At 31.2% G+C, this 12,292-nt stretch overlaps 2 protein-coding genes across 2 annotated transcripts; both read right to left on the reverse strand.

Moving 5' to 3' along the window:
• Positions 1-1,413: 1,413 nt before the first annotated feature.
• Positions 1,414-9,937, reverse strand: LOC119601292 (WD repeat-containing protein on Y chromosome). The gene is given in 11 exon segments (XM_037952119.1): positions 1,414-1,897; positions 1,961-2,135; positions 2,201-2,401; positions 5,660-5,858; positions 5,924-6,453; positions 6,526-7,238; positions 8,614-8,629; positions 8,631-8,725; positions 8,728-8,808; positions 8,876-9,204; positions 9,265-9,937. Coding segments are annotated over 11 exon segments (3,456 nt in total). The 3' UTR covers positions 1,414-1,453.
• A 410-nt stretch (positions 9,938-10,347) lies between these two features.
• Positions 10,348-11,484, reverse strand: LOC119601315 (60S ribosomal protein L7). The gene is made up of 3 exons (XM_037952159.1): positions 11,330-11,484; positions 10,622-11,264; positions 10,348-10,556 (listed from the first exon to the last, which is right to left on the reverse strand). Exons 1-3 carry the CDS (start codon positions 11,335-11,337, stop codon positions 10,443-10,445), a joined length of 765 nt encoding a protein of 254 aa, XP_037808087.1. The 5' UTR covers positions 11,338-11,484; the 3' UTR covers positions 10,348-10,442.
• Between the last annotated feature and the right edge of the window lie 808 nt (positions 11,485-12,292).

Genomic DNA, 12,292 nt, shown 5'->3' on the forward strand with positions numbered 1-12,292 from the left:
GAAAAAATGGCCTGCATAGGCAATGGGACTCGTAGACTTGAAAATTGTCTCCAAGATTTCCTCAATGATATTATGATACCGTTCAAAAACACACATTCGAGGGGAAGTTCCAAGAAAAAGGTAATCTTATGGTATTTAGGCCACATTTCCTCTCAAACATGCAAAAGCATTGTACTCACTGTACTCGCCATCATGATTTGTTTTTTTTTTTTGAACTTATGGACTCTGAATGCCAATATAACGCAACCAAAGGAAAGATAATTTACTGATTGCATTTTCAAAGATTTTTCCATACTCTTCAAAGGCATAAAGCAAGGAGAAAGTTCCAAGATACTGTCTTCGTAAGTGGCACTTTATTCCTGCTAGTCTACTTCGTTCACCTTCCTATAAACGCAGCAGGACTCGCAAACGTGAAAAGTTGCTGTAGAAAGTTGCTGTGATATTCCGACACCGATAAGCAACACAACTACTAAATTCATTCCTGTCGGTGTACTATCCGTACCCGCAAACGTGATTAGTATCTCTAGGTGTTTAGACATTCAGAACAACAAACGTATGTATTCCTACCAAAGAAAAGTTATGAATTTTCGACACCCTTTAAAGACATAAAGCTAGCGAAAACTTCCCAGAAACCGACCGTATTCCGTGGGTCGCGCAAACGTAAAATATTTCTCTGAGATTGCATCAATAAATTCCCAACATCCTCTAAGAAAGCAATGCAAACAGGAAGCTACATATCAAGCACCGTTCACTTAATTTACGCCTGTCTACTACCTCTATTCTAGTCACATTTTCCAGCTGATATACCAAAGCATTGATGACGACGTCTGAAATATAAACCCTAATCGTCGCATAAATTGGAATTTTATGTAACTGCAACTTGATTCTGGAGTCGTGATTAAGGAGTCAATAATTCTATCACTCTACAACACCTTGCGACCAGACTAGAGCAACGTAATTAAGAAACACATAGCTATCAATAAACTTGCAGTTTTCCAACATGGTTTCCTAGGTCAATGCCTCAAATGCTGACATCTAGGGTATGATAACTCTCGTATCTAATTTGCAAGTTGTGCATAATTTTACAATGTTTACTTAATCCGCAAAATATCGTCAAATATATATGCTTTGCAGACTTTGGGTGTGCTGGATTGTCATTCAATTTCACTGACAACCGATGATATTTCATCGACAGTAAGCAATTCTATTGTAATATACATACCTTACTTCTTGTGTTTCAATTTTCTAAATAGCAGTAAGAGAATTCAAAATGTATATGTATGTATATAGGCCATACTGCCCTAATCTAATAAATAATTCTTTAAAAAGCAATAAGTTTCAACTATAAAATTAAAAGTGAAAAAATAGCGAAATTATTTAGTGTATTTCATATAACAGTGTAAACATATTAACAAAATATTCCAAATTTAATAACAATTCCTGAATTCAACAATTATTTCTTTTGTTTTTCATTAGCTTTGAAACCAATAGAAGTTTTAGCACTTGACCAGCGTCGGGTTTTTAACAAATGCTCATCCTTTAAACTTTCCGCTTTAACTCGATCATTATCAGCTTTTATAGGCTTGTAAAAATCCATATAACTTTCTCGTGCTAAACGCCGAATAGTCGGAGGTGTTGAGGGTTTTTCTAAATCGTTGGCTTCATGTATTTTCAAATGAGTATAAACTGGCGTATAAGAAGCTGTTATGTCCAAGTCTATACGTTGTTCTACAGCACTACGTCCCGGTAATTCGAAATGTTTACCCAAAATTGGTTCACGTAATGGTTTGCCAAGCATGCGTAAAGTTTCTTCCTCTAGGGCGGTGTCGTCAGTAATTTCTGGATGTGTTTCATCGTAAACCATTTTAAAAGGTTCCTTTTGCTCGCCAGTAATAACCTTAAATTTGTTAGTAAACTTTAGTTAAACTGTTGAAGAATGTTTTTGTATCAAAAAAAGTACTTTCATAGTTGTAGAACTGGCCACTTTTTTAATATCGGGAGGCATGCGATAACGTGTATTTAATTCTTCTACTGGCTCGAATGACGATAGTTTCATCCAAGGCAATGGTGTACCTAATGTGCCCAAATAACGACCACCTAAAGACCACAAACGACACGAGCAATCATGACTACCTCTAAAATATATTTCATTTTAAAAGTTAGTTTTGAAATCATTGCAAAATTTTATATCTGAACTTACGTTATTAATATTTTTGGCAAATTGATAAAAACAATCGAATTGATGGCTTTATTGTGTCCTTTATAGGAACTAACTAACAAAGGCTCTGGCTGACGACGTACTGCTCTCTTGGCTCTTGTTAGAAATCTGTCATTGCGCAAAAATATGAATTGTAATCGTAGCACGGGCATGCACAATTTAACTTTTTCTTTTTCTGGTACGCTGAAAAAAATATTTGAAATTCCAACAGTGTAACTGTTTAATTTTCATACAAAAAAGTTTTTTTATTTTAGAGAATAGCAAAATATTCCTTTAAGACTCATCGATCATGAGCGGTCTTTTGCTATGTTGGTTACTCTCTAAGAATAACGAAATTTTTTTGAAATCGAGTCTAAAAAAGTCTTAGCTCAGTTAAATCAGTAGCAGGATTTTTATAAGGGAAATAAATAAACTTCCTAGAAGTTATTACAAGGGATCAAATCATTAAGATTTAATGGAAATTATTATTACGCAATTGATAAGTATCTGCTAATTATAATCAACGGCTTTGTAAAGTGTTTGCGCCAAAATTGGAAATCAGGAGAAATCAGATAAAGACAGCACTGTCTAGATTTCTATCTTGTAACTTTTCATAATTACCACAATGTAAGTCAACTTCAACAGGTATTTCCCAATAATAAACTTGCTAAACTATTTGTACCATCATCATCAAACATGTCATTATAATTTGGTTTCATATTTATGATTTTTTTTTTTTTTTTTTGCAAACTTCTTAATAAATAGAGTCAGTCTTGTTTTACAAATGTCTATTTTGTGGTTGATTAAAATTAGTTTTTTTTTTTCTTAGTAAAAAAAAGTTTCTTAAGAAAAATTTCGTTTTACTAACATGCAAACCTCATTTTAATAAGTTTTATGGAAATTCATATTTTTTTCATTTATGTTTAAATGTCGTGACAAAACTCCCTCATAATGATGTATGAGTATTTTATTTTTGATGGAATTAGAAGTTTTGCTTAGGTGCTCTACAACGTATTATTAAGAAAGTAGATTTTTTATAGTTCACATATTTATGAATGTGTCATTCTCTTTCCTGTAAAACGTATCTTTAGGAAAGCTATTTATTCTCTTGAAGAGCTGCCCATTTACTAATCAAGTTAGTTAATTAGTTAGTTAGTTAGTTAGTTAGATAGTTAGTTAGTTAGTTAGTTAGTTAGTTAGTTAGTTAGTTAGTTAGTTAGTTAGTAGTAGTTAGTTAGTTAGTTAGTTTTATTTTTTTTTTTTTTTAGTTTTTTTTTTTTTTTAGTAGTTTAGTTAGTTAGTTAGTAGTTAGTTGTAGTTAGTTTAGTTAGTAGTTAGTTAGAGTTAGTTAGTAGTAGTTAGATAGTTAGTTAGTTAGTTAGTAGTTTTAGTTAGTTAGTTAGTTAGTTAGTTAGAGTTAGTAGTTAGTTAGTTAGTTAGTTAGTTAGTTAGTTAGTAGTTAGTTAGTTAGTTAGTTAGTTAGTTAGTTAGTTAGTTAGTTAGTTAGGTAGTTAGTTAGTTAGTTAGTTAGTTAGTTAGTTAGTTAGTTAGTTATTTAGTAGTTAGTTAGTTAGTAGTTAGTTAGTTAGTAGTTAGTTAGTTAGTTAGTTAGTTAGTTAGTAGTTAGTTAGTTAGTAGTTAGTTAGTTAGTTAGTTAGTTAGTTAGTTAGTTAGTAGTTAGTTAGTTAGTTAGTTAGTTAGTTAGTTAGTTAGTTAGTTAGTAGTTAGTAGTTAGTTAGTTAGTTAGTTAGTTAGTTAGTTAGTTAGTTAGTTAGTTAGTTAGTTAGTTAGTTAGATAGTTAGTTAGTTAGTTAGTTAGTTAGTTAGATAGTTAGTAGTTAGTTTAGTTAGTTAGTTAGTAGGTAGTTAGTTAGTAGTTAGTTAGTTAGTAGTTAGTTAGTTAGTTAGTTAGTAGTTAGTTAGTTAGTAGTAGTTAGTTAGTAGTTAGTTAGTTAGTAGTTAGTTAGTTAGTTAGTAGTTAGTTAGTTAGTTAGTTAGTTAGTAGTAGTTAGTTAGTTAGTTAGTTGTAGTTAGTTAGTTAGTTAGTTAGTTAGTAGTAGTTAGTTAGTTAGTTAGTTAGTTAGTTAGTTAGTTAGTAGTTAGTTAGTGTTAGTTAGTAGTTAGTTAGTTAGTTAGGTAGGTAGTTAGTTAGTTAGTTAGTTAGGTTAGTTAGTAGTTAGTTAGTTAGTTAGTTAGTTAGTAGTTAGTTAGTTAGTAGGTAGTTAGTTAGTTAGTAGTTAGGTAGTTAGTTAGTTAGTTAGTTAGGTAGTTAGTTAGTTAGTTAGTTAGTAGTTAGTAGTTAGTTAGTTTAGTTAGTTAGTTAGTTAGTTAGTTAGTTAGTTAGTTAGTTAGTTAGTTAGTTAGTTAGTAGTTAGTTAGTTAGTTTAGTTAGTTAGTTAGTTAGTTAGTTAGTTAGTTAGTTAGTTAGTTAGTTAGTTAGTTAGTTAGTTAGTTAGTTAGTTAGTTAGTAGTTAGTTAGTTAGTTAGTAGTTAGTTAGTTAGTTAGTAGTTAGTTAGTTAGTTAGTTAGTAGTTAGTTAGTTAGTTAGTTAGTTAGGTAGTTAGTTAGTTAGTTAGTTAGTTAGTAGTAGTTAGTTAGTTAGTTAGTTAGTTAGGTAGTTAGTTAGTTAGTAGTAGTTAGTTAGTTAGTTAGTTAGTTAGTTAGTTAGTTAGTTAGTAGTTAGTAGTTAGTTAGTTAGTTAGTTAGTAGTTAGTTAGTAGTTAGTAGTTAGTTAGTTAGTTAGTTAGTAGTTAGTTAGTTAGTTTAGTAGTTAGTTAGTTAGTTAGTTAGTAGTTAGTTAGTTAGTAGTAGTTAGTTAGTTAGTTAGTAGTTAGTTAGTTAGTAGTTAGTTAGTTAGTTAGTTAGTTAGTTAGTTGTTAGTTAGTTAGTTAGTTAGTTAGTAGTTAGTTAGTTAGTAGTTAGTAGTTAGTTAGTTAGTTAGTTAGTTAGTAGTAGTTAGTTAGTTAGTTAGTAGTTAGTTAGTTAGTTAGTTAGTAGTTAGTTAGTTAGTTAGTTAGTTAGTTAGTTAGTTAGTTAGTTAGTTAGTTAGTTAGTTAGTTAGTTAGTTAGTAGTTAGTTAGTTAGTTAGTTAGTTAGTTAGTTAGTTAGTTAGTTAGTTGTAGTTAGTTAGTTAGTTAGTTAGTTAGTTAGTTAGTTAGTTAGTTAGTTAGTTAGTTAGTTAGTTAGTGAGTTAGTTAGTTAGTCAGTTTTCTATAAAACAACTTACCAAAAGAGTTTTTCGTAATCTGACCAACTTTTCTATAAAAAGATGTTCATAATTTGATTACGTTTTTCTACAGGAAAGTAGTTTCATGATATGGTCAATTATTTCACTAATCAGCTATTCTGTAGAAAAGTTGTTCATATTCGGATTAACTTTCCTAATACAATTTTTTCCTTAATTACATAATCATTTCTATCGAAAATTTTCCATAATGTGAAAAGTCCTTCTAAAATACTTACCAATAATTTTGTATTTGCCAAATTTTCACATAACCCAAAGCAGTGCCAGTAAATAAATATCGATTTTTACGATCAGTAGACATGGCCAAGATGCAATCACCAGTTTTATGAATAGCATTAAATTTATTCAAATAACCACCACGTTGATGATGCGAATACACTTGTATAATACCCGTTTCCAAAGCTACAAAAACACTACCTGCAATATTGGTAAAATAAAATGCATCTTCCTGATATTAATATTAAACCAAATTTTATAATTACCATGCTCCTTTGTCATGGGACGGGTCTGTAGAAATAATACCGCTTGCACCGACATAGGCAATACTTGACCTTCACTCAATATGGGCGTTAAGGTATATCTCTGTCCAACAAAATTTCTCTCTTCATCAGTTAGATCGTCTATTGCAGTCCATTTAGACATTCTCTTGTTTATTTCTCGAATTCTTTCCGAAATAGATTTTCGCACAAAACGTGATACTGATATACTACTAATACGTTGGGCTTCTTTGTTTCGATTTTCCTCGTCGTCAATAGAACTGCGGTTATATTGTAACTCAATGAATTCGGTAGGTTCGGAGACACTATAACGTCTATACGGTTGACCGGTTTCAAGTGTCCAAAATATTAATTCTCCTGAATAGGTTGCGGTAACAACACCTTCGCCCAGTTTAACATCCGCACATGTTATATCGTCCGAATGAAACATGGGCCATTTCTTGGGATCACCATATTCACGACCCTCAACATCGTTAAATTCGGTGACTTGTTTATCCCAGCCAACCGCTAAAATTCTAAATAATTGTTATATTATTAAATAGATCTTATATCTTGATCTTTTATAAATAATCTCAGATTTCAACAACCTTTCAACAACCCAGATTACTGCAGTAACCTCATGTTCCGCCTTTATACTCATATTGCGTATACACACAGCATTATTATAATTCCAAATCTTAAGGGAACCATCACGAGCACCAGTTAGCAAAAACTGTTCCAGAGGATCAAAACAAGCGGCCGTTATTTCTATATCAATATGTTCACCATACAATTGCTTTGTATGACAATTTTTAATGATAATTTTGCGTCTACCAGTCCAGGGATCCCAAACAATAATATAACTGTCCAATCCGCAGGTGACTATATTTCTAAAAAGACGATTATATAAAACCACCGACACAGGAGCAGCATGAGTATTGCCATCTGTCAGATCTACCCTTACGCGTGGATTACATTTAATTGCTATCAGCTTACGACCTCCTACCAAAAGTATCCTTAGGAAGGCATGGTAGTAATATGATAAATCAGTTTCGGCTGGAATAAGTCTTACTAAATCACCATAAGTTTGTAGTAATACGTGTTCGGTAAGATCCCAAACTTTTATGATTTTCTGATAGTCTACGCTATAAACCTTTTTCTCTTCCGGTTGTACAAAGACCATAACAATACCACCATTATGTCCCGTTAATATACCCGAAGGTTCGGCCGATATATAAACATCCCAAATGCGTACAAAAGTATCGGGGCCACCCGTTACCACAATATTATTCTTTTCATCCACAAAGAAAGTGGTAACACCCTGAAATTTTACAAAATTAAAAGAAATTAAAAACACAGTTTTTTTTCAGACGGATCCACTAAGAACAGATTTTTGAAATTTCGAATATTAATATGTACTCAAGATTTTGTTAATTATCCTAACCATTTTTATTAATACAAGAAAAAAATTTAGATACCTTCCACCAAAAAGTTAAAGTTCAAGGTGTTAAAATACTGAATGGCGTTGGAGGCAAGTACTTGCTTCGCTTATGTAAGTATGTACTTAACTCGGTGGCTTGCTAAGAAGGAGTTATGTAAGTATGTAGTTTTGTTTTTAAATACAATATGTAGTTTTGTTTTTAAATACAATACGTCAACTGCGTCTAACAGTTTTCACACAAAAATAAAATGTTTTATTATTTAACGTACACGATGAGAACCTATCTATCTATCTATCTATCTATCTATCTATCTATCTATCTATCTATCTATCTATCTATCTATCTATCTATCTATCTATCTATCTATCTATCTATCTATCTATCTATCTATCTATCTATCTATCTATCTATCTATCTATCTATCTATCTATCTATCTATCTATCTATCTATCTATCTATCTATCTATCTATCTATCTATCTATCTTATCTATCTATCTATCTATCTATCTATCTATCTATCTATCTATTTATCTATCTATCTATCTATCTAGTTATCTATCTATCTATCTATCTATCTATCTATCTATCTATCTATCTATCTATCTATCTATCTATCTATCTATCTATCTATCTATCTATCTATCTATCTATCTATCTATCTATCTATCTATCTATCTATCTATCTATCTATCTATCTATCTATCTATCTATCTATCTATCTATCTATCTATCTATCTATCTATCTATCTATCTATCTATCTATCTATCTATCTATCTATCTATCTATCTATCTATCTATCTATCTATCTATCTATCTATCTATCTATCTTCTATCTATCTATCTATCTATCTATCTATCTATCTATCTATCTATCTATCTATCTATCTTCTATCTTCTATCTATCTATCTATCTATCTATCTATCTATCTATCTATCTATCTACTATCTATCTATCTATCTATTATCTATCTATCTATCTATCTATCTATCTATCTATCTATCTATCTATCTATCTATCTATCTATCTATCTATCTATCTATCTATCTATCTATCTATCTATCTATCTATCTATCTAATATCTATCTATCTATCTATCTATCTATCTATCTATCTATCTATCTATCTTATCTATCTATCTATCTATCTATCTATCTATCTATCTGTCTATCAATAAAATGGCTCTATTTTCAAATGGATTCATTAGCTGTCTGATTTTACTTTTGACATAAATCCTTTACGAATTCAACTCACCAATGGTATACGAATATTGTTTATCATCTCCATTAGCCACTATCAATCCCGGACAACGTCCTCGATACTTTCTCGTATTACGATATTCAGCTGCCCAAAACACCGAATTCAAAACGTAATCGAATAAAATACCTGTTGAATCATTTCATTGTGAATATTCAAATATTCACGCGTATTAAATAAAGGTAATTTGCCCTAAAACATTAAAACCCTATTTTTAGTACAAAATACTTGGCAAACATTGAAGGTAACAGATTTCTACCTTTAAAATATCTGTCCAGAAAACTTCTATCAATGCTGCTCCTGGTTTCGATTGGAAAGGGCCCCTTAAATGTGGTGTAAATTCTAAAATTCGTACGTTTCCACCATAATCACCCAGTATGAGACGTGAGTTGCGTTTGCCTTTTGGATGGAAACTATAGGACATTTGACAGACTGCAAATGGCATGCTACGTATGACTATACGCAAAATAAAAGTGGAAGCTATGGTTTCGTGGAAACGTAACTCTCTCTCAGTAGAGGAAGTGCAAACAATACCAACATCGGATAATGCTTGTATACATAAAATCCATGTGGGCATTTTTAGATGTACTGTAAAGAAAACAATGTGATATTCATCATATTAATTATATTCCTTTAATTTTAACCTACAGCTTTCCGACATGCCACTGCGTAAAGGTTCTAATAGGGGTGTCCAGAAACGTATTTGACCCTCCTTACTAGCTGTTATCCATATTCCGGTATTTTCCGGTGTATCATTTATGGCTAAATTTTGAATTTTACGTTTTTCCTCCTCTGCCTCTTCATCTATTTCCACATCTTCATCTAGTTTTTTCTTTTGCGCTTCTGCCTCTTCGTCGTCATCATCCACCATAAGATCGGAAACATTTTTCAATAGACTTATGCCACATATAGCCGATCTATGTTCAGATTTCTTGACAATAGGAGCTGCTGATATTGGTAAAATCAATGATTCCTTTTGACTTGATGGATCATCTTCTTGAAATCCATAAATGAGATATGAAATAAATTCATTCCAATCACATTTAAAGTCACGATTTTGATTGATTTTCAGAAATAAACGATTATATTCGATATCGGTAAAGATAATATTAAGATTTTCCAGCACCTGACGTAATTCTCCATAAGTTAGTTTTTGTCTATCTTGGAAAATCTTGTGTAAATGTTCGATTTCATGAGATTTCAGCCATTCGTGCAGACGTTCTGGTCTTTCGATTCGTTCGAGTGAACACTGAGAAGATATTGTTTGATATTCAACAAAGGTTTGATCATTTTGTGAACCGGAATATTCAAAATTATTCATTATTGAATTTTAGTAACTTTTGTCAATTGATTGAATAAATCTTTTGTTGTTGAAAATTGGAAAAAAAAATATATAATGCGTTGCACAGTGTAGTTGAAGGAAACAAAAACTAGTCTATAGACAATAGACTAGTATACAGACGACACAATAGACTAGTCTATAGAATATACTATAAACTAGTCTATAGACTAGATAGACAATAAATTAATATATAGACTAGACAGTAAACTAGACTATCCATTATAGACTAGACAATAGAATAGTCTATAGAATAGCCCAAAGATTAATTCAATGGATTAGTCTAGTAAAAAGTTATTAAAACGTCTACTGTCAGTATTTAAATCACAGAGAAAAACTGTTTAAAAAATAATATACTATTTATCCGAAATTCAAAATGAAAGCCCAATAAATTATTCTAAATTTTTATTTACCTTAAAAAACTAAATTTATTTAAAAATTCTATAATAAAGCATTTATATAAAATAAAAAACTTAATTATGTACATTTATATGCAACGAGCTATTAACTCATTGATACCATTACCACGATCACCATATTCACCGCCACGTTTAAAAGGTACCGACACTTTATTTTTCCAACCTTCGCGGGGACTTGATAACTATAAAAAAAGAACACAAATTAAATTATTTTTCTGTAATTTTCAATAGTTTTTCTTTAACTTACCAAAAAGGCACACAAAAATTCTTTGACCGCCTGGAAATTAGGTCCTACTGTAAACAATTCATGTATTATATCTTCCAAACAGATGATGCCCTTTTCACCCAAATTCTCTTCAATCATTGTATTCGACTGAATGGCTGTCTTTTTGCCATTAATGCGGGCGAAACCTTTCTTAAATACCAATTCACGTATGGTACCAATATTGGGATAACCATAGACCACAAAAGGTTCTATCACCTTCAATAGTATTTGATTCTCTTTGTTGTTCTCCAAAAATACCGCATTGTGACGTAGATTTAAATCCAATGTTTTCATAATTTTATTTGTAGTCTCATCGAATATCTTTTTGCCAGCATGTCTCATTACCAACAACAACTTTTGATTAGTCTTTTCGTTATCATTTGTATCCAAAATGTTACCGCGTCTTACGGTTCTCTTGATGCGGTTGGCAGTACGTTCTGCCTTGAGGTAGTTCATAACAAAAGATTCTGCTCTACGGAACTTGTGATGTTGTTTGGCTTTAGCTACGCGTTCAGTTTTAAGCTTTTTTTTTTGTTCGAGCGTTGCCTTGTCCTGTAGAATGCGGCGTTTGCGATGGGTCAAAACTGAGACAGTTTTGCCAGGCAGTTTATTGGGCACGGCATATCTAGAAAAAAAAGCAAAAAATTTTAATATTCATTTGCTATCACGAATTTATATTAAAGTAATTACTTTTCCATATTCTGTGTTATTTATATTAATCGTTTAAAATAGAAAAACTCGAAGAAAATCACTAATTATTTCAAAGTTTTGTAGAGAAAATAAACACGTGCGACTGATTTTTTTTTAATAAACGGCAAATAAAAATACAAAACTCAGAGCTGTATAAAGTAGTAGTAAATAATCATGATGCCATCTAGTAGTAAATAATAGGGTTCTATAAATCGACTTTCGAATAATCAAACTATCGACTTTTTTTACATCTTAATGTTAGCCTAGTTTGATGTTTTCTTTAAATATTGATTTTAATTCTAGGCCGTGTCGGACGAACTTGCTAGTACGTCTTATTTATTTATTTGATATTAATCTCATTCATATAAATACAAGAAAAATATATTAAAAAAGTTAGCACTAGCTTAGAATATGATACTGATATATAAATTATTTCGTTATTTTATGATATCGTTTTCGGTATCATAATTTCCAGTAATGACAATAGCAAAATCTCCATTTAAATTTGGTTTTTGGATTTTTATATAAGTTTGTCATTCCGTTTGTAATTTCTATAATATAATTTTCCGACCCTATAAAGTATATATATTCTGGATCCTTATAGATAGCGGAGTCGATTAAGCCATGTCCGTCTGTCTGTCTGTCTGTTGAAATCAGTTTTTAGAGGACCCCAGATATCGGCGAGATCCGAATCTTCAATAATTCTGTTAGACATGCTTTCGAGAAGATCGCTATTTAAAATCAGCAAAATCGGTCCATAAATGACGGAGATATAAGCAAAAATCCGAGACAACCTCTGAAAATTTCATTAAAATAGACAATTTTTTCATGCTTTGATTAATAAGCAACAACACTGCTTATTCATTGAGTATTTCGTTTCACATGTTTGGATGGCTGTGTGTTTCATTGGCATGTGTATATTGTTTTTGTTTCTTGGTGTATTCAGTTTCGTATGTTTGGATG

The sequence above is a fragment of the Lucilia sericata genome, unplaced genomic scaffold (assembly GCF_015586225.1).
Source record: "Lucilia sericata isolate MDLA Ls3-8-SP2 unplaced genomic scaffold, ASM1558622v1 Contig000154F_arrow, whole genome shotgun sequence".
Taxonomy (NCBI): Eukaryota; Metazoa; Arthropoda; class Insecta; order Diptera; family Calliphoridae; genus Lucilia; species Lucilia sericata.

Bases quoted from the DNA above. Each gene is read 5' to 3' on its own strand.
- LOC119601315 (XM_037952159.1), bottom strand. The intron at 10,557-10,621 runs GTAAGTTAAAGA...CTTTTTTTATAG, and splicing joins AATTTTTGTGTGCCTTTTTG to TTATCAAGTCCCCGCGAAGG.